Source organism: Perca flavescens, chromosome 3, assembly GCF_004354835.1.
Source record: "Perca flavescens isolate YP-PL-M2 chromosome 3, PFLA_1.0, whole genome shotgun sequence".
NCBI lineage: Eukaryota > Metazoa > Chordata > Actinopteri > Perciformes > Percidae > Perca > Perca flavescens.
In genome coordinates this window covers 32,641,146-32,662,808 of record NC_041333.1, presented here as the reverse complement: position 1 = coordinate 32,662,808, position 21,663 = coordinate 32,641,146, and the positions used below count along the sequence as shown (strand labels likewise).

The following is a 21,663-nucleotide window of genomic DNA, read 5'->3' as shown; positions in this document are numbered from 1 at the left end:
ACTGGTTTTTGCAGTAGTAGGCCTACTCAGTGTTTGGATTTATGGGTAATCCACAGCAGAAATTTGGAGAAATGATGTGGACTGTTTATGTCTGTCCATGCTGTCAAGATACCCATCTGAATTTCTACTGGTCCACACATAGACTGTTAATATAATTAATATTTATAGTCTGTGGATCCACATCACAACATTGCTTTTGCTTTTTTTTTTCTCACATTTAGTGAGATGGGTCCGCACCATAAGAACGCCGGCGTACGCCTGCGGTGCGCCGAGTAGTGCGGAGTCTGCTCACCATTTAAAGTTCCATAAAACGCTGCGGCTACAACCTTGACAACATCAATGCGTTATGTCTGTTAATGCGTTGCATGCCAGGCAGTACATTAACAACAACGTTGCCTATAACATTTTATACGGGTCTATGCATGTAGAGCAGAGCACAGCAGCCAGATTTTTTTATTGTGGCATCAATTATGGCCAGAAAAAGTGCAAAGTATAATCATACAGAGGTTAACAGTATACAAGTAGGCCTATACAAAGACACAAATAAGAAAAACAACATCGCCAGGGTTAGCCTACAACATTAGGATATTAAAAGGGGGCTATCAATGTTTTTAGAGCCTTTTTGTTATGGGATTTAGAAATTAACTGTTTGTAATGTTCAAACTCACGGAGTATAAGGTATTTGAAGTATAAAGTAGGCTATGTTTTTTTTACTGCTGTATTTGAACAATCAGGTTGGCTATTTTTTTCCAGTCAATGCCATTTACAAATTGGTTCCCATATGATTGATTGATTGATTGATTGATTGATTGATTGATTGATTGATTGATTGATTGATTTTATTTGACCACTTAAATATAAAAACATATATGAAACAGCACTCTGTGTCATACATTAAAAATACATAAATAGTCAGGGATAACACAATAAAGCCCAAAGACTTATTTCCATTGTGGTCCCTAGATAACATATGTGGAATAGATACAATTTCTTTCTGAAACAAGGCACATATGTTGTTATGTTATTGTTATTTTGAGGATGTTGAGAGAAACAACTTCCACTTTTCCAACTGGTGACTCGGCTGGATTGGAGAGGGAGGCAAAATAGGCAGAGCTCTGCCTGTATTTCTATTTTATAAAAGCATTATTGTATGGAAACTTTGGTTCGATATTATTGCGCCTGATCTCTGTGGTATTGTTAACTAACTCGGTAACGACTATGCTAATAACCTGCTTATGACACAATAAACCTTGATCACTTTTAAAGACCCATGCTTGCACCCGTTGGCAAATGTTTTCCCTCCATTCAACAGCTATGCACCGCCCTCGCCGGATTGTGCCCCGGCTGTATGAAAAGGAGCGCACCCGGCTACGGCCACTGGCTGATTGGGTTGACGAAAACGTTTCTGTGCTTTGATTGGCTTCCAATTACAGACAACACAGTTCCGCAGTCTGTTTGTGTGTTGACGTTATTGCAAGGAGCTCTTCAGACCACAACACAAGTCCATAAGCAAGGATAAAGTCAACGTTCTACACCTCGGTTCGTAACTATGGCAGCTTTAAAATGATGTCCCACTGAAACATTACAAATGCATCTCCTGCATCACGGCTTCAATAGTTTTGTTTGATCAGCTAGCTAGCTAATGCTATTTCTAGCTAAGTTAGCTGCGGGGGTCCTTATCGACCAATATAACTTTAGCATTAGCTAATAGCTGTATTGTGTGGACTTGGCAGTTGTTACAAGTGTTGCTCGTATTGACCCGTTCGTTGCTCTTGGTGCAAGCTAGATGAATACATGTTCTTGGTACGTAAACGAGGCTAAGATAGCCAAGCTTCTCAGTGTGGTTTGCCAGAGAAGCTCCTCTTTTAACTGCATGTAGTTAGCCTAGAATCTTCCTTTGTTGACATGAGCGTTTGTCCAGTGTGATAGAGACGTCTTCAGAGTCAATACATACTACACCGTTAGTGGACTGTGCAGTTGTTTGGAAAATACTTCATTGAAACAGATGACAACTGAAGTGGCTTTAGTGCATCAAGACCTGAATGAGAGATCATTAGAACTGCAGCATTGGTATTTTTTTTTTTTTGGCATGTCAATTCTAGGGGTATATAAATGTGTTATACAGATTATATTTGTCTCACTGTAGGTATGATAATCAATCATATTAGCTACTGAAGTTTTCTGATGGTATTCTGGTCATCCATCATCCACTCCAGCTCCCGAGAAGCAGTGGCAGGAAAAAGTGTCCTGTCCTGTTAGTAGTTTCCTAAGGAGTGTCCCGGGACAGTCAGACACTGTCCTGTGACTCACATGACTGTCCCGGGACAGTCAAACACTGTCCTGTACACTGTCCCGTGACTCCCAGACACTGTCCTGTAACTCCCATGATGACTGTCCCGGGACACTCCTCAGGACACTACTAACAGGACAGGACAGTTTTTGCTGCCACTGCTGCTGGAGCTGCCCCAGGGCTACCCTAAGGTGCTCTCAGGTTAGCTATGAAATAGAATTCTTTCAGCATGTTCAGGATCAGCTTAAAGGGATACTCCTGACCATCTGACCTGCCTGGAATACTGCAACAGAGTCATGACTGGGAAGTATCTTAATTAAATGTTGGAACTCCTTATTTGTCTCCCTTTTTAATGCTTAATAGCAACCGTTTTAATTAACCTCCCCTGGATGTCTGAGCTCCTGACCCTGCACCTAAGGGTGACTTCAGACACACTATGTAGGAATCTCATTGCAGTCGCACAATCTGCAGTCGTACCCTTTGGATTGCTACTCTTATGTTCATGACTGATTGAAGGTTGGAACATCACGTTTCACAACAGCCTGCATGGCTGCGGTGGCTGCAGCGATTGGGCTGCTGTTTCCCCACAATCGGCCTTTACTTAAATACACCATGAACAGGGTTTTTCCTGGTTCAGAATGGACCTTTTTTGGGGTTGACTAGGCATGGCAGTAAGCATCATCGGTCCGCGTACAGTAAAGGCAATGAGTTTGTGTTGCCTTATTTGTCAGAAATCTATGCATGTTATTTCTGACAATTTGACAAACAAAAATGTGTATTATGCTTGAGTAAATGAAACCCCAATTAACAAAACTGGTTAAAACTGGAATATTTCAACATAAGAATGAGGTTTGCGGTTGTGGTTGTTGACTTTTTCATGAACAGTTGTTTCGTCCATGTTGTGTCTGTCTGGTTGACAGTAGTCTATATCCACGATGTTCCTCTTCTGAGATTGCTCCGATGCCGCCGGAAAATCCGCCGGATTTCACTCATTTAGGCCGGATATCCGTTCCTTTGTGTTGACATTTTAAACTGTGGTCGATATATGAGGACTATGGTTAACTGCTCCTCAGATCTCTGCAGGGTAAATCCAGACAGCTAGCTAGACTATCTGTCCAATCTGAGTTTTCTGTTGCACGACTAAAACAACTGTTAATCGTACACCTGTTCCACCAAAACAAGTTCCTTCCGAGCCTATTTTGCAGCGGCACCGCGGCGTTTCTCCACCCAATATGATTGTGATTGGTTTAAAGAAATGTCAATAAACCAGAGCACGTTTTCCTCCCATCCCCGATTGCTATGTGGAGTAGCCAGACCCTCCTCGAGTGCGCTTTGGAGGAGGATCTGGCAAAGCGTGACTATGTTGATAGTGACTGGGTGACATAATTTATACTCTGTGACAGTTCGGTACAACTACCTAAAACAAATACCGTCTAATACACCAATAAATCCCACCCTCATGAAGGTTATAATGTTCAGTAACTCAACTGTATGATTGTTTTTGGGGCTGTAGTTTGTGGTGCTGCTGTTTTGTGTTATACCTAGCAGTGTTTCTAGTACTTAGTCAACCTTCACTGATATAAACGGTGTGGACACAATGTTAGAAACCCCTGCATTAGTTTCAGCTAGGTTTACCTAAGAAACTGGCAACTGAATGCATTTTAAATCCAGACAATGATCACAGTGTGATATTCCAAGCTTTTATTTTGTCCCCCATATCAGAATCAGCTTTAATAGCCAAGTAAGTGTGAACAAATACAAGATATTTGACTCCGGCTTTTTTGATTCTCTCAAACTACACACAAGGAAACAGACATACAGCTAAAAACTAGGACAACAAAGTAAACCTAAACATTTTGACTACTATGTACAGATATACAGTACGTTTGTATATAAGAAAGTGTATGTACATATATACATACATACATACATACATACATACATACATACATATGCATACACATACCTACATAAACACACGTAAACAAACAGCACCAGGAGGATTGTAAACAGTAAGACAATAGTACAATGCAGTATACAGTACAGGCCAAAAGTTTGGACACACCTTCTCATTCAATGTGTTTCTTTATTTTCATGACTATTTACATTGTAGATTCTCACTGAAGGCATCAAAACTATGAATGAACACATATGGAATTATGTACTTAACAAAAAAGTGTGAAATAACTGAAAACATGTCTTATATTTTAGATTCCTCAAAGTAGCCACCCTTTGCTTTTTTTTTGATAACTCTGCAAACCCTTGGTGTTCTCTCAATGAGCTTCATGAGGTAGTCACCTGAAATGGTTTTCACTTCACAGGTGTGCTTTGTCAGGGTTAATTAGTGGAAGTTTTTTTATTTTTTGTTACTAAAGCCTTCCCAATTTTCTTTTCCCAAACCCAACCTTATATATATTTTTTTAAACACGCATGTGACGTTCTCGCGATAGTACGGCGTGTTCTCACGATTATGTATACATCCGCTGTATACAGCGTAGACATACACGTGGATAGCTCAACATGCGTACAGATAACACGCCATTTGGCTTTAGGAAAGTGGCGTGTGTGTTTACGCAAAGTCATGATGCCATGTTGGGCGAACAGTGTTCTGTAGCACCTACCGGAGGGGAGAAGCTGAAACAGGTTGTGTCCAGGGTGTGATGGGTCTGTAGTGAAGCTTTCTGCATGTTTCCTGACTCTGGAGGAGTATAACTCCTGGATGGAGGGCAGGTTGGCATCAAAGATATCCTCTGTCTATGGTGATGTGCGGCAGTGATAGGGGGGGGGGCAGGTTGTTCTGACCAGACCACAGGGCCCGCTGTTCAACCTTCTGTCTGTATGCAGACATGTCAGTGTCCCAGATGATGCCAAATGAGGCTGAGATATCTGATGATCTATATGATGTTGTTTGAGTCCATCCATTTGCACTGCATACATGTGCCCTGGATTTTATTAATCATCAATATAATGCAGTGTTTCCTTAAGAATTTTTGTTAGCAGTGGTGGCATTACCTACGGTAATTTGGGCAGTGTGAAATTGTGATGGATATTTTTATTTTTTTTAATTTGGCATATTTTAGACTAAATAATTGTGTGGCTGAATCGTAGATGTAAGTGAGCCAAGCGAAGTAACTGCTGCCTGTCGTCCACATGATAGCTGCTCAAAGAAGATCTGATTTCATGCCACTGTTTGCATGCTGCAGAGAAAATAATAATAATAATAATAAATAAATAAATAAATAAATAAATGTATTAATTAATTAATGACTGAGCTATGGAAAAGGGGTAGGATTAAATAAGTGCATATTTCTTCGTACTGCTTTTCAGACATGTCTATGTTGGCTAATGTTTGCTTATTTGCACATTTCTTTGATGTTTTGTTTATTTTTGATGTGTCTGAAATAAATGTCTTCATTTTAAAAAAATCTAACAATTTGTTCATCAGTGATAGTCAGTGCAAATTAATTCTTTGTTTAATTTGTGTGCTGCTGCCATGTTAAAATGTCTCTTTGTACCTTTTTCAGGATAAAAAAAAAAAAACCCGGAGACAAAATGGCATCGGACTCTCCACGCAGACCTAGTCGCTGTGCTGGTGGGGTTCTGGTGCGAGCACAAGCTGCTACGTAAGGACAGACATCATCAATTTGTTTTTATTGTTTTATTAGAAATCTTATATGTATGTGTATTGTATGTATCTGTATACTAGACCTTTTTTTTTCCCCATGGGCACCAAGAATAAGGAACAGTTTGCTTGATGAAGTTAGATGTCGGATGATTCAGTGTTATCTTAATAATCACTTTAAATTGCACTCCTTGAAATGTTTTTTCCCCACATAAAATTTAATTTGTGAACTAATCTAACTCCCTTACATGTTTAATATATACATATATATTGCACACATACAGTACATACACATATAAACAGCTATGGGAAGAGTGACATTGTGATGGGCTGTTTATTATTCGAGCTTTTTGCTGTCACAGGGAGCAGTCTTACATGGAAAGTGTGGTGACGTTCCTGCAGGATGTGGTCCCCCAGGTAACCCTCTCTCTGTCATTTAGTCTCTCATACTAACAGCTGTTACTAGGTAAAAACACTAGGTTTTTGTAGTGTAGTGTTGATGGACACTCTTGTCCTACAATGCAATGCACACGAAACTGGTGAAGCTCCACACTGTTCCAGATTTAAAAAAAAATGTTTGCAGGAGTTGATAAGATAGCTCCAAAAAAGATCTCAGAAAACAAACAAACAAACAAAAGAAAATCAATATTTTTAATAATTTGCTTTTTATTGCAAAGTCTAATTGGCATTCCAAAGGTGCTGTTTAATAGACTTTGGTATAATACTGTAAATCATATTGGTCTTGTTGTATATTAACTTTAATTAATTAGTAGTATATACTTTATACTATCAGTATGCAGTATTGAATTGGGACACCGCAATAGTCTCAAGGCTTTAATTGTTTTATCCCAAAAAAAAATATGCTACAGTATGCTTTTGGGAAATGGTAGGCAGTAATGGAAAGACATCACAAATTATAGCCTAGGGCTAAAAATGTACAAAACAATTAAAAAAACACAAAAAAAAAATGGAAAAAGTGAAGGGAATAGAGTACTTTACCCTACCTGAATGATCAGTAGGAGTTTTGATTAGTAACTAATATGGGAACTGCTGAATATCTGACCCTCTAGCCAAAAACAATGTAAACTTTGTCTCTCTGCAATTTGTCTACCAGCTATTCTTGCATATTCTTACACATACTTTGGGCTGGTAAACTAAATGTGGTTAATAGAATTTGGATTATACAGTTGTGTTAGGTATGTTGGGCGGTGTTGTTGTTGTTGTTTATATTTTGTTCACTTTCTTTTCTGTCTCTCAACCTACAGGCATATACTGGTGCTCCGCCCACTGATGAAAAGGAGAAAATCATTTGGGTTCGATTTGAGAAAGCTGACATCAACGGTAAGTCAGTAACCATCACAAAACTTAAGTTTGGTTTGTTTTAGTTCTTCAGTTAAGAACAATGACTGATCTCTGTCTAAAACATACGCTATATAAGAGTAAAAAACAAACTCGCCTTGTCATCAGACTTCAACAGAGAAAACTGTTTCTCTCAAGAAATTATCATTTGAATGTTAAAATATCTGTCATGCTTTTAAACATGTTTGCATTCATGCTATCTGGTTGATTGTGACATTTCAATCTGCATGATGGAAAGCCATTTCTGCATGTTTAGAGCCACAATTTGTCAAAGGTTGTGTATTTCAGCTTTAAGCTCTCCTTAAGAAGAGTCCACTGCGCCTTAAGGCTCTGACACACCAACCCGATTATCGGCCATCGGACAGTCTGGCGAGGTCGGTGACTCAAGTCTGTTCGGTGTGTCCCGTCGTCAGTCGGAAGAGCCGTCACCATCCTTTTGGCCGATTTGGCTTGTTGAATCGGGCAGTGGGTAGTTGGACTCAATGACCAATCTGATTGGTGGAGTGCTAGCCCTTGACTAGCGAATCAGTGCGTCTTCCACAAGAAGAAGTCCGAGAGCTGACAACGCCAGTATCTTCTTATTTCTAGCCATCGTATTTTCTTCCGTTCAGCGAGTAATGACAACAACGATCCTTCTCGACTACTATCAACACTCTCTGATGAAAACAATGACTGACGACCGCGTGCTCTGTGTTTACTAGGTCTACAGAGATGTTCCGTCATTTCCGGTTTTCATTTTTTGGGCAACAATACAGATTAGCGCCGCCTGCTGTTATGGAGACGTATTACGTCTCGCGCACGCGCAGAACATACGCTCAAGTCGGCGTTGCTTCTGTGTTTTCTGAGGCACTTTTTTGAGAGACAGGAGCCGACTGATCAGTCCGACTCTCTTTTCTGCCGACTGTCGGCGGTTGGGTTGGTGTGTCAGAGCCTTAAACAGTCCCTCCAGAAAAACGCGATTATGTGATCGCGTAATTCAATGCATAATCAGCCAAAGTCCGCATATTCAGGCGGGGGGCGCATTTTTTCAAATACGCTGCACTTTCGCCGCAAAAATTACCGATTTCCGCGCAAAATATGCGGGGCTTGCATGATTTCATAATCCCCGCATTTTCGCTGCAAAAAAGTCACATATATCTTAGCAGAAAGTTGTAAAAAGTTTTGCGTTTACTTCACACAAGATCAGCCATTTTCCCCTGTTGCCATGGGAACATTATAAAGTTCCGTAATTATGCAACGTGAACATCGTCGCAAAGCAGGTGTTGGAGGTTGAATTTGACATGTACTTTGAGTCTCTTAAGTTGGTATCAGAAAACTATCTTAATATCTGATGTCTACTCAAATTTCTTTAAGTGCTCCTGCTGTCTATATTATTAACGATTTTTGAAAGTCTCTCTTTTGTATCTTTTATTTCCCTCTGTTTAGACGATTACTTTTATTTTTACTTTCATATTATATTATTTGTATATATTTTTGTATCTTATTTGTTTACGTATTGCGATGACTGAATATCTGTAAATAATTTTTTTAAATAAAGTTTAAAAAAAAAAAAGCAGGGTGTTGGGGGAATCACTTTTTTTCCTCTTTTTCATCAAACCGCAGTTTTTGCAAGTTCCCGCAATTTCATCGCATACAACTGCATAAATATCCCGCATATTCCATTGCATTTTTTAAGAAAACGTGCCGCATAATCAAGGATTTTTGCCCGCAACAATCACAAAAAAACTCTGCGTTTTTCTGGAAGGACTGCTTAAAGGAAAAAGACCAATCCGAGCCAAGGAGTCTCTAACGCAGCGTCAATCACTGCTCGTGGACTCTGATCAAACTGTCAAGATGTTGCTGCATTGCCTATTTCTCACCTTAAATGTTTGCAGAAACCTATTTTAGTTTACTGTTGAGAAAGTTTGTGACCCAGCTGCCATGTTGAAAACAATTGAGCCAAACCAAGCTCCACCCACTGGTCGCCCGGCCAGAGCCAACTTGATCATTTTACAGCTAAACTGTACACTACATGTATAATATGTTTCTCAAAACATTGAGGCGAAAAATAGGCAATGCAGTAACAGAATCTTGACAGCGCTGCCTAGTTTCACAGTTTGAACAGAATCTGTCTCATTCAGTATGGTCAGGATTTAGTGACAGTTTGGGCAAATATGACAAAATTTATTTTTTTAAAATAAAAGTTACCAACTGTAGCTTTGAACTGACTCTTTTGTAGCGTGCATTATTGTTTCGCTGCTGCTTGCTACTGGTTTGATTTAAATACATACAAGCTTTGGAGATTTGGGAAGCATTCAGCTGTAATCTTGAAGTGGAAACCCTTCAACTTTTGAATTGTTCATAAGGGAATAATATGCAAAAAAGTGAATGTGGTGTTACAGGATTTACTTGGTAAATATGGTGTGAGATTATCATCTGGGGCTGTGACAAAAACCTTCCAAACTAAAAGTAAATTGCAATGAAATGTGAACAAATTCAAAGAAGACTTGATAGAAACTATGGATCCAATAGAGAGCAGAATAAATGATTTGAAAGTGGTGTGATAGTAAATGAAGCTTATCTAAAACACATAACTTACAATTGTTGACATAAATCTGTTTTGAGTTCAACTCAATAAGAACATGACATTGTGCCATTTGTAGTTTGTTTGTCATAGTACTGGATGATTTAACACATCCTCTAATTAAACTTTACTTAATGTCTCACTTTCTGTTTGCACAGACACTGCCCGCAATCCAGAGTTTATGGAGATGCACAGCGGTACCACTGACCCTCCTCTTTGCCTCATGATCGGCTACACTGACGGGATGCAGATCTGGAGCGTATCTGTAAGTCGCACACCTAATGGTTCCTGTAAAACTGCAACCTCATCCACTTTCTACCTGGAACTTTTGTGCCATAAGTTTTTATTACAACGACAAATTCTTTTTTTTTTTTTTTTTTTATTTCAGGACAATGCACATTTGATGAACATATACAAAAAATGTATAAAAAATGCCAGATTGTAGCCCAAGGGCTAATTTCCATCTGCAGGCCATTTAAAGTTACAATAAAAAGGACAAAAGATATACAGTAGTAACATTTGCCATAAAACAAGGGAGAAAGGAAGTTTTTATTTTTTTATTTATTTTACAACAAATTCAGATGGATGCGTGTGCGCTGAGAGACTCAGATCAAAATCTTGTCAGTTGGCTCTCTAAAGAACAATGTTTGCCCCAGCTCTTTTGTACAGAACGAAAGGGTTGATAGACTCTACAAAAGTCAACACCAAAAACAAGCAAATGTAGTATTATACAAGCCTTTTCACCATTATAAGATTACAGATGAGCTTATCATGGTCACTATGAAAAAACCAGTAGATATATACTGTTGGTCCAGACTTTGTTTACATTGCGTCACATTGTGTTTGTCAGCCAGAGGTTCTGTCATAAATTGAGATTTTTATTCAGTTTTTCAACCTGCATTAAATTGGTTGAAACGAGTGGCGGCAGCAACATCAACAACAACAACTTCCACCATGTATTGAGGAAGTTAATCAGCTGATTGATGGGCGATAGCAGAGGTAAAGCCTGTGTCGCGCCAGTACAGTTCAAAAGGGCAATGGCCAAACACAAACACGGATGTCATCACACTTATTCCACCAATGGTGAAACTTCATCACTCAGTTACAGAATTCCCAGGTCTTAGGGCTGGCCTCTGTGGTCCAGGCAAAAACAGTTTCCTCAGTACCTTCACGTCACCAGATTTACACATAACAAATAATAACTTTCCTTGCTTTAGTGAAGAGTTCCTTGAAATATAATAAGAAAAGATAAGATAACACTTTATTGTCCGTAGGCACGGAAATTTGTCTTGCAATGATTCAAGTGAGATGAAATACATCATAGTGTAAACTTAAATAAGTTTTGCAGAGAGACATCCGTGTCTAGTAATATATGTTGCTCGTATTTGAAAGACCTTTCAGCAGTGTTTCTGCTATGGCTAAATTAGAGAGTGCTAATAAATAATGTTGTTGCTCAGGGAGCTGACTTCAATTTGTCATTAATCAAGCAAACTTTATTATAGCACCTTTTTATACATGTAAGTGCAATTCAACATGCTTTACAGATATCAAAAGTCAAATCATTTCACACTAAAGCAATAGAGAGAGAAAAAAAGAAAGAAATAATACAATAGATGAAAATGTATTTAGAAAATAGAAGGACAATAACAAATAAGATAAATCAATAAGTCAAATAGAACAATAACAAATAAAATGATATAAGTATAGCAAATAATTTGGATAGATATGTTGTTGTTTAGTACAGCGAAACGTGAAAATACAATGATAGAGGAAAACAATGACCTATTCTGATATGGAGTAGCTAGAACTAATGTGATAATTTGTTTATCACGTCATATTTACCAGTGATCACTGTCTCACCTCCACTTTTGGTTTGGCTCTCTTCAGTTTAGTCAACGCTATATTGCAGTATAGCCGTTGTCCACTAGATGACAGTGTTGACCATGTTACGGACTGTACTTGGTTCAAACAGTAGCACTTGCCTTCTACTCAGGGCTGTAATGCACCGAAACAAGTCCCGCGATCCTATTGACTTCACTACTAGTTTCTGAATGAAGGTTATAGAGAAAACGAAAGAGGATGACAAATACTTAGAGTGAACATATGTTGTGTTGTGGGTAGTGATTAAAAGGTTATACATTTATCATTAACAGCAAGTACAGCCAATCAGTTTCTTTTGGAGTTCAGCAGAATGGAAATGACAAAAGATAGATCTGAGGACAAATAGAGTTCCGACACCCAAATGTCACAATGCTCTTTTCATTTTTATTTTGTCTATGCCTTCTTTAGTTTGCAGTAGTCATTTATCTTCAGGGTTGAGTCTTTTTAACCTGTCAGCAAGAATAATTGTGAATCAATTCAGTAGTAGCAGGTGTACCAAGTGGCTACACTTATCAACAATAAAGCGGAGTGCATCAACTAAACAAAAATATATACACATTCACAAGCTTTAAAGGTCCCATGACATGCTGCTTTTTGGATGCTTTTATATAGGCCTTAGTGGTCCCCTAATACTGTATCTGAAGTCTCTTTTCCGCCATGCTTCGCTTGATGATGTCTCTCTCTTTCTCATGGGCGTGCCAAATTCTTTTGGCGGGTAAAGCAGAGAAAGGGGCAGTAACCTTTCCCCTTATGACATCATAAAGGGAAAATTCCAGATTGGCCCATCTGAGCTTTCATTTTCTCTAAGGCAGAGCAGGATACCCAGGGCTCGGTTTATACCTATCACCATTTCTAGCCACTGGGGGACCATAGGCAGGCTGGGGGAACTCATTTAAAAAAAAAAAAACGCATAAAGTGAAATATTTATGCCATGGGACCTTTTTAATTAAACTGCGTAACTGTATTTCTCTATACAACTCCTATACACATACAGGCATACATATTTACACATTAATGTAGTATATTAATATCAAATGGGTGGTTAATTCTAATCAATTTTATCCAATAAATGTAGACAAAAAAGCAAACATGTCTGTGATACACAATGACAATATCAGTGAAATTTTCACGAATCATTGTAATATAAGATAAATAATTACAGCTGATACATATGATGAATACAAATGATATCTAGGTTGTTACAGGGAAGGAGGCAGGTCAGAGATAGACATGACAAATTAAAATCCAGTGCAACACCACAAACTACAGAAAAGAAGATTATTATTTATTTATATGCATGTATTTGTTTCAGGGCTATGATTGGGTTGCATTAGAATATACAGGTAGCCTGTTTTATATGGTGTTTACTCCTTGTTAACACTGTAAACAAACTTAGTTTAGTGCATTGTATTATTCAACACTTCAACATTCCAGTTCAAGTTCTTTATTTGTTGTATGCAAATAAGACAATTACAGTGGAGTTATTCTCAGGCTCCCTACAACAATGCTACTACAAAAATGTATGAATAGAAAATAATAGTAATAAGCTTGAGACCTGAAGAGTCTAACAGTCTGATGGGAGTCCTGCGGGATGAAGCTGTCCCTGAGCCTGGTGGTGCAGGACTGGACGGTGCGGGGTCTCTGATGATCCTGCCGGCTTTCTTCCTGCACCCCTGGGTGTAGAAGTCCTCCGTGGATGGCAACTCCGTCCTGTGTGTGCTGTGCAGTTTTCACCAACCTCTGTAGAGCCTTACGTGTTTACGTGTGAGGGTGGTTCAGCTGCCCAACGAGGTGGTAATGCAGCCAGCATTCTCTCAGTGGTGCAGCTTGTAGAAGTTGCAGAGTGTCCTAAAGTCCATGTTGAGCCTCCATAACCTGCGGATGAAGAAGAGCAGCTGTGATTGTGTCAATGTGGTGCTTCCAGGTTGAGATGGTCCGATACCATTTTTTGCTTTCCGATACCTGAAGCTGCATATCGGCCAATACCGAGTACCGATCCGATACCATAGTGTCAATATTTGATTATGTTTTAACAAGCTGTATACTACTATCCCTGTATGGATGGGATATGTAGGGCTGGGTACCGATTTCAATACTTTTTAAGCACAGACCGAATTGCCTTTAAAGTATTTAGTATAGAAAAATGCCTCATCATTCAATACCTAAGCAGTAAATCTCATCACTGTCAGTGAGCATGCTTCTACCAAGATCTAACAATGTCTGTGATTGGCTGTGTAACGTTACACGTCGTAGAGACACGCAGGAAAAAAACCTCTGTTACACACAGAGACAGGGCTCACGCAGTAGGAGCTGACAAACAAATTAAAAGATTTGTGCCGTAATGTGTAATGTTGTAATTTCTTTTTGTTTTATAAAATTGGCATCGAAAAAGGTATCGTTTAGGGGCCGGTATCAAAGTCACGGTATTGTATTCGGTACTAGTATCGACATTTTTTTAACGATACCCAGCCTTTGTTGTGTCCCCTGGCTCAGGTTATACTTTTTGTGAAACATAAACAAACCCAAACAATGAATGCCATAGAACTTTCTTTTATTATCCAGTTTGACAGTCAGTCATAACGGAAAAAAGAACATAAATAAACTACTTTAAAGTAGATTTTCCTTCAGGGCTTGATTCCGTGGTAACGGATCGGTGCATAAGCTCCAGTACTTAGCGATACCAGCAGTTTAGGCAGTATTTGAGGCTTTTCCGATACTGGTATCGGTATCGGAACATCTCTAGTTCCAGGTCAGGTCCTCGCTGATGTGAACCCCAAAGGAACCTGAAGCTGCGGACTCTCTCCAGTGTAGTCCCATAGATGGAGCTAGGGCTCAGCTCCTTGTCAGATGTCGGAGCTCTCACCTCCTCTCTGTAGGCCGTCTCATCTTCCCCCGTGAACAGGCCCACGATGGTCGTGTTGTCGGCAAACTCACTGCACAGTCCCTCTCTGATCTGGTGTCTGTAAAAGCACAACTCAGTTAAAAAACAAAAGGAATAGGGCGCCCGGATAGCTCAGTTGGTAGAGGAGCGGGCGCCTAGGTATATATGTATATATATATATATATATATATATATATATATATATATATAGAGGCTTACTCCTTGACACAACGGGCCCGGGTTCGACTCTGACCTGCAGTCCTTTGCTGCATGTTCTTCCCCCCTCTCTCTCCCCTTTCAAGTCTTCAGCTGTCCTATCAAAATAAAGGCTGAAAATGCCCCCCCAAAAAAAAAAAAAATCTTTAAAAAAAAACACAAGGAATATGCCATGACAAAATAACAACGCAGCTCTAATTACAGACCAAATATCCACAGAAGATTTTCTGAATCTGTCCAAGCGTCTCCGGTAATTTGGCATGTCCACCAAAGAGCGCATGTTTAAGTATTGGGCTGCTTTAATTCTATCCAGGTATTCACGCTCATTGTTCTCACTAGACACCAGCATGTTTCTAATTAACGTGAAATGGACAGAAAGGCTTCTTTGTCTTTTTTACCTCTTTATTTGTGTCAATGCTGTGATTTTCACAATTCTGAATAGATAATTTCTTATTTTGACTAAGACTTGAAGGTTTTCCAAGTATGATTTGCTCTGCTTTTAAATACAGAGGTTAAAAAAACCCACATCTAAATATATACACTTAAAGACTTAAAATAAAACAAAATATGTTTAATAATTTGAATTAATGAATTAAACATATGTAAGTAATTTGATTTACTTTCTTCTATATTTAGAAATCATTTCTGGGGTCAAGAAGTATCTCATATTTATTTTCCAAGCTAATTCTCTCCAAAATAAGGAATTGGTAGTTTTGTGAATTTCATTAGACGTCTGTTTCCATTCTTTATCATGTGTACTATTCTTCCCACTTTATCCTACCAGTTGTTTTTTCTTCTTTCCCTTGTAAGATTTTATACACTAAATGGGCACAATAACTTATTCAGGAAATTCACTTCTTTAAACTCAGTCTTGGAAAATCATTAGACGATTGTCTGCTCCGTGACTTAACAAATTGCCCACAACCCCGCGAAAGCTTCGCTCGCCAAGTATCGCCTTTCATGTACAGGCTGTCACTGAAACATGCAAACTTCACATACATCCTGTGAGATCTAAACACACCAAAGTCCTTAATCAGTCTCTTTTATAAACATCCACTGGCCAGGGGTAAGAGGACACACTCTTACTTTACCCGTGAACGCACACATTGGCCGCTGTGATGTGGCAACTCCTGTGCTGCTGGCAGATTTTTTTTTCTGTTGCGATTGTTATGGTGGAGCAGAGGATTACAGCTGTTTGAGCCACACAGTTACACACACCAAGTAAAAATATAAGCTTGGTGAGGCTCCTCTGCCTTTCAGTTTTCATTTGAACACCAATTCTGATTCACACCGTGCAGCCCGGCTTGTTATTACACACTGTCCGCCGTCATTGTTTTTCTTTCAGTTTTTTTTTTTAAAGTTTATGGGATATTTCGGGGTTGTGTTTTTTTTCGCAGGGTTTTAAGTAAGCACTGAAGGTGCCTTGGTCTCTTGCTCTTGAGTGGTTGTGAAGTGTTTGTGACAGTTGCTAAACCAACACCCTCTGTAATGGCCTGGCAGACTACGAACATACACGTGTACACACACACACACACACACTTTCACACACTCCTGAGAGGGGGACTTCTGACTGGTTGCATAGATGCTGACAGAGCTGTTTAGGCGATGTAGATTACTGTCGCCTTACACTGGAGAGGTGTCATCCACCGCAGCCTGATAAGAGGCAGAATGTGGAAGACTAATTGTCTGTCTGCATATGTGTTGAGATGAAATGACCTGCTTGGAAGAAAAGTGTCTGCAGCAAGTGTCAGTGGATGTGTTGAAGACCTGGAGCTGCATTACAGAAATGTTCTTAGTTCATAATCCTGTCCTAGACTTGTTGAGATGTCAACACGTGACTTAAGATAGGAAGTTTCTCTAATACAGACACCGAAGTGCAAGTTTTGTGGTAGCGATGCATTTGTAGGATATTCTGTCCCCTTCCAAACAAAGTCCTTGGCTGTTTGCTTTGAATGTTTTAAAATCGACAGAATGTAGTTTAAAGATGGGACAGGATCTGTGCTAAATACAGGTTCTATCAGCTGACAAATTGGTATATTTATCTCCCTCAAGGATTATAGAACATCATTGCAAATTTGTGGTTTTAAAAAGAGGCTGTCATTCTTCGATTCTCAGGAGCTGAAACAGTTAAAGTTTTTCACTGGAACGTGTTTGCTATCGAACGCCTATGTAGGAGAACTGGACATTTTTCAGTATGAAATTACATTATTTTCATTTGGCAGCAATGAGGGGAAAAAATATGAAATTCACGACCAAATAACAAAATTAATGAGCAGCCGAATTCTAAGTTCTGGTGATCGTAGCTACTGTATACAGTATGCCTTTTAGTTATAAAAAGTTGTTATGAGATATGTTGCATTTTTCGTTTTAACTTCAGATTGACATTGATGATTGATCACAGGGGTAGCATAATGACATTCTGGGTGTCAAACTCTGTGATTGCTGAGTGCGGTAATGGGAAGTAAATGACAGTTAGTACTTCCCCACAATGTTGACACCCATCTTTAAATCTTAACTTAATAATTCTTCCTATTCCATGCTGCTTAAACCTTCCCCTACATCTCCTGTTCTCCTCCATCTGCCTCTCATCCACAGAACAGGGTCTTAGTTTTGCAACAACTTCAGTGTTAAATTGAAAAAACAGTGTTGATACACTGACGAATACAACTGACCAATCCTGCATCTCATTCTTCTTTATTTGATATCATAGGGAAACCGAGTTTTGTTGTTAAGGTCTTTGGAAATTGAATTACAATCCCACAAATCCCATAACCCTTTTTGAAAGCACAGCTAGGTCAGTTAAATACATATGGAACAGACAAATATGCAGAAATAGCCTAAATGGCTTCAGATTTGGACAACCAGTACATTATTTTCAATTTAATTTATAGTATCAAATCCATAACAAGAGTTACACTACCGGTCAAACACTCCAATTTTTCCAGGTTTTTATTGAAATTCATGCAGTTCAATGTCTTATGTCTTGTACTCTGAAATGAAAGATTAGAACAAATGAACAATTTAAGTTAAAAAAGAAATCCTGGAATCAATTTATAAACACTTTATAAACACTTTACAGTTAGAGTAGGTCTAGACCACACTCTATAATTTTCAAAGACCCAACAATTCCAGTAATTCCCATGAAAGCAAGCCTCAAGCATATTTGGCAAGATGTGAAATACACAAGATGCATAGGCACCGATTTATGTTTTCCTCCGTGGGTGCTCAGGGGCGCACACCCTTTTTTTTTTAAAAAGTAGTCAAAAAATGTTTGCATTTCAGAACCTTAGGAAATAGACAGCGGCCAGCACGAACACACACGCCTATTAACTTGATAATAAAGCCGTAAAATAGGCTATCTTTCAACTCAGGACAGCGCCACTTCTCACTAATACAGATAGGATTGGAGATGAAAAGTTTAACTGACACGCATAGGCGCCGATTTATGTTTTCTTCCGTGGGTGCTGCTCACTATTTTCCGTGGGTGCTCGAGCTCCGGCGCACACATGGTATCGGACGCCTATGGCAAGATGCACTCTACACATCCACGTATATCCTTATTTGTTTTCATGTGTGGCTTTCACCACGTCAACTGACTGAGTGAATGAGTTTGTGAGTTCATTTGTAGATCCTGATATACCACATGATTTTTTTTTTTTTTTTTTTTTTTTTAGTTTGTTTTGCAGTTCAACATCATAAGTAGGGCTGCATGTCTCTGGGCTTGTCTACTTGTTTTAGTGCTGCATGTTATGTAAGCCCACGAACAAGCACCTGTTACTGTCCGATCCCTAAAGCACCTGCTTCCTCCAAACCTCCAATATGTCCAGCACTGTGTTAGTGAGGCGGACTCACTTGTGAATATGCCCCAAATATCTGTTCACAGCTTATGGTATTACATTTGAGAGATTAAAACAGAAGAGCAGACACTGGGATTCCACAAAAACCTCCGAGCCACAAATGAAATGAATAACTGTGTGCAGGGAAAGCAAGTTTGAAAAAGCAATTTGGCATATTGCATACGGCGGGCCACTAATGTAATGGTGGGAATGTCGTTGATGGCAGCGGATGTCACACAGAGCCGTGTAAGGCGAGGATGAGTGCAGGGGTAATGCACAATAACCCGGCACATTAACCTCCGGCCCTCCCCTCTTCTCATTTTAATCCAGCAAATTCCATTATTCCATCCCCCTCGCAGGTCCATTTGCCTGTACAGGAATCCTACCCTGCTGCCAACCTCCTTTTATTCCTGCTATCAGTGCTCGTATAACCTGCTAGTGTCTCCAATGTTAATCTACCACCGCGGGGCCTCAAGCACTTTGAATAAAAACAAGGCTTCAAATCCGCCACTTTGTGGAGGCTACTAATTGCACAAAAGAGCGATCATCCCCTCACATGGGTTTAAAGACTTCAAACAGAGAATAATAATGTGATAATGCAGGTTTCACTGTAATTTAACGCATACAACAATAACAAAAGTGGGGCATTCTGCACTTAGAACAATGTACCATTACACACGCTCGACACTGCCAAGAGCCTCACAGGCCATTGACCTAATATACTCTCATCACATATGAGCACATGAAGCTTATACCAGACTGGGCAGATACACCCACGCATCCATTTAAATGCTTTACACTGTGGCTGTATTTCCTCTTTAATGAACAGAATGCACTAAACTTGAAAATAAAAGGACAGCCGTGGACAAACGCCATCTAACATTCAGTCTGATTAGAGTAAAGGTAAATTATTTGAACCTTCAGTTAGGCCTCTTGTCTTTTGTATGCTGTGATCACGCATTGGACCAATCTGAAGATTGGAGGTTTGATCCCTGGCTCCTCCAGTAGAAGTGTCCTTGGGCAAGACACTAAATCCCAAATTGCTCCTGAAGGCTGTGCCATCGGTATGTATATGAATGATTAGATCCTGATTAGCAGATTGGCACCTTTTTTGTAAGATTGGCTGCTTACATAAAGACACTCAAACATGTAGGCCAATGGCTGAATCCCTTCGATGTTTCTAGCCAACCTAAGGTAGATGCTAGGATATAGTCACCAAACAAATCTCAACCTAGTGCGAGCAGCATTGGTTGGCAAGGCGAGACCAGATCCAATCCAATTAATGAGGGAGAACGAGTAGATTTTCTTCCAGACCTTTTTTTTTTTTTTACGTTTTATGTGGCTCCAGAGAGAGTATTCTTTACATACGTAAAACGTGTCTGGAGCTGGCTGTTGGTCTGTATCATTGAGTGCAAAATGTCTCTTTTCTCTGATGGACCTCTACATTATCTTTCATTAAAAAAAAAAAAAAAATTCTTTCAGTTGGCAGGAGAAGCCCAAGAGCTGTTCTCAGTGCGCCATGGTCCTGTGCGAGCTGCTCACATTCTGCCAGCTCCTCATATCAGTGAGTATCTTCATTACCTTAACACTGCCTAAATGTGAAATAACAAACACCAAAAGCACACACTGCATAATCTATCTCCATATCAGGCTCTGATCATTATATCTGCATACTGTTTTGAATTGGTAATATTGTTGACCTCTCACTAGAGACTTTTAGTGTATGTGCTGCAGCCTCAAGACTTCTCCAGCCTGAGAAGTACACTTAAGGTTTTTCTTTGTTGTGGTATTTTAACTGGTTGAATTTGATTTGTTTAACAACCTTAATAACAGCCTTGTCAGTTGAAATACATTTTAGATTTTCTCAGATGTGTGCCACTCTGTGCAGTAAAGACTGGAAACAGGGAAACCGCTTGCCTGTCTCGTGTCCAAACATTAAAAACAGTCTGCCTATCAGCACCTCTAAAACGCATCAGTTAACTCGTTATAGCTTGTTTGTCTGCCCCGTACAAAAACTAAAGGGCCACATCGCAATCTTGAACTAGGCAGAAGCTTGGCTGATTTCACCGTGTCTTACCAGATGAAATGCCACCCGCAAATCCCTTAGCGTTATTTTAAAACACTAGATTTTTGGACTTTCTAATCCTCAAACACAGAAGGGATGAGGCTGAAGTGCCTGTAAACACATTTCCTTTGTGAGTCCTCAGAAGTGTCTTTTTCAGGATAAATTGCAAATGTCTGTCCTGGAAAAAAAAAAAACCCCACATCGGTTAACTTGATTTTGGCATTCAAGGTCGACACTTAAAATTACATTTTGTATGGCACATCCTAATGCAATTTTGGGTTGTGGGCATTTTAAGTGGTGCTATATCATTAAAATTAAAGAGTGCTCTATGCTGCCTCAACCTAATGTCTTAAAGTCAAACCTTAAAGTCAATCTACGATTAGTGTTGGCCTGCTCTCAGTCAGTGGTGGCAAGCCTCTGAAGTCCGTGCTTTCTTGCTGCCAAAGCTCTACTGGAAACCTCTCACTGTGCCTTCACTGTTCTGTTAGCAAGCTCTCTCCAACACCTCTAAATCTATATTTTCTCTTTAAAACTATAATATTTTGTTCAGGTAAACACACAGGTTGTGGATGCTATTTTCGTTCCCCGTTCTATTCCACGTATATTCCCAGAATTCCTGTTCCTCATACTGTCTTTTTAGATTTCCAAAACCTAAAAAATGAATCAAACTGTAACCTTAAAACAGTAAGTGTTTTTTTATAGCTGCCATTTTGCAGTAGAACCTAACAGTTCTGCAGGAAGACATCTTAAATATCTTAATATCTAATTCTTCTATCAATAAACAATAATATAATGCTCCCATACATGTTGCATTAATAGTAAAGTCATTCTGGGAAAGTAGGAAATCAGCTAATGTGTGCTGAACTTGACAAGAATGGATGGAGAAATGTGGGTTAAATATGAGATTACAGCAGATTATCATAAATTAACCCCTGGAATGCATTGACTAT

The 21,663-nt window shown here is 39.3% G+C and overlaps 1 protein-coding gene across 1 annotated transcript in view; it reads left to right on the top strand.

Moving 5' to 3' along the window:
* Nucleotides 1-1,440: 1,440 nt before the first annotated feature.
* bcas3 (BCAS3 microtubule associated cell migration factor) overlaps nt 1,441-21,663 on the top strand; it is a 347,258-nt gene continuing 327,035 nt past the window's right edge. The window contains exons 1-6 of the mRNA XM_028572947.1: nt 1,441-1,539; nt 5,815-5,913; nt 6,275-6,329; nt 7,178-7,253; nt 9,993-10,099; nt 20,131-20,212. Of these exons, the coding sequence (XP_028428748.1) occupies nt 5,843-5,913; nt 6,275-6,329; nt 7,178-7,253; nt 9,993-10,099; nt 20,131-20,212 (391 nt within the window). The 5' untranslated portion in view covers nt 1,441-1,539; nt 5,815-5,842. The remainder of the gene's footprint in view (nt 1,540-5,814; nt 5,914-6,274; nt 6,330-7,177; nt 7,254-9,992; nt 10,100-20,130; nt 20,213-21,663) is intronic.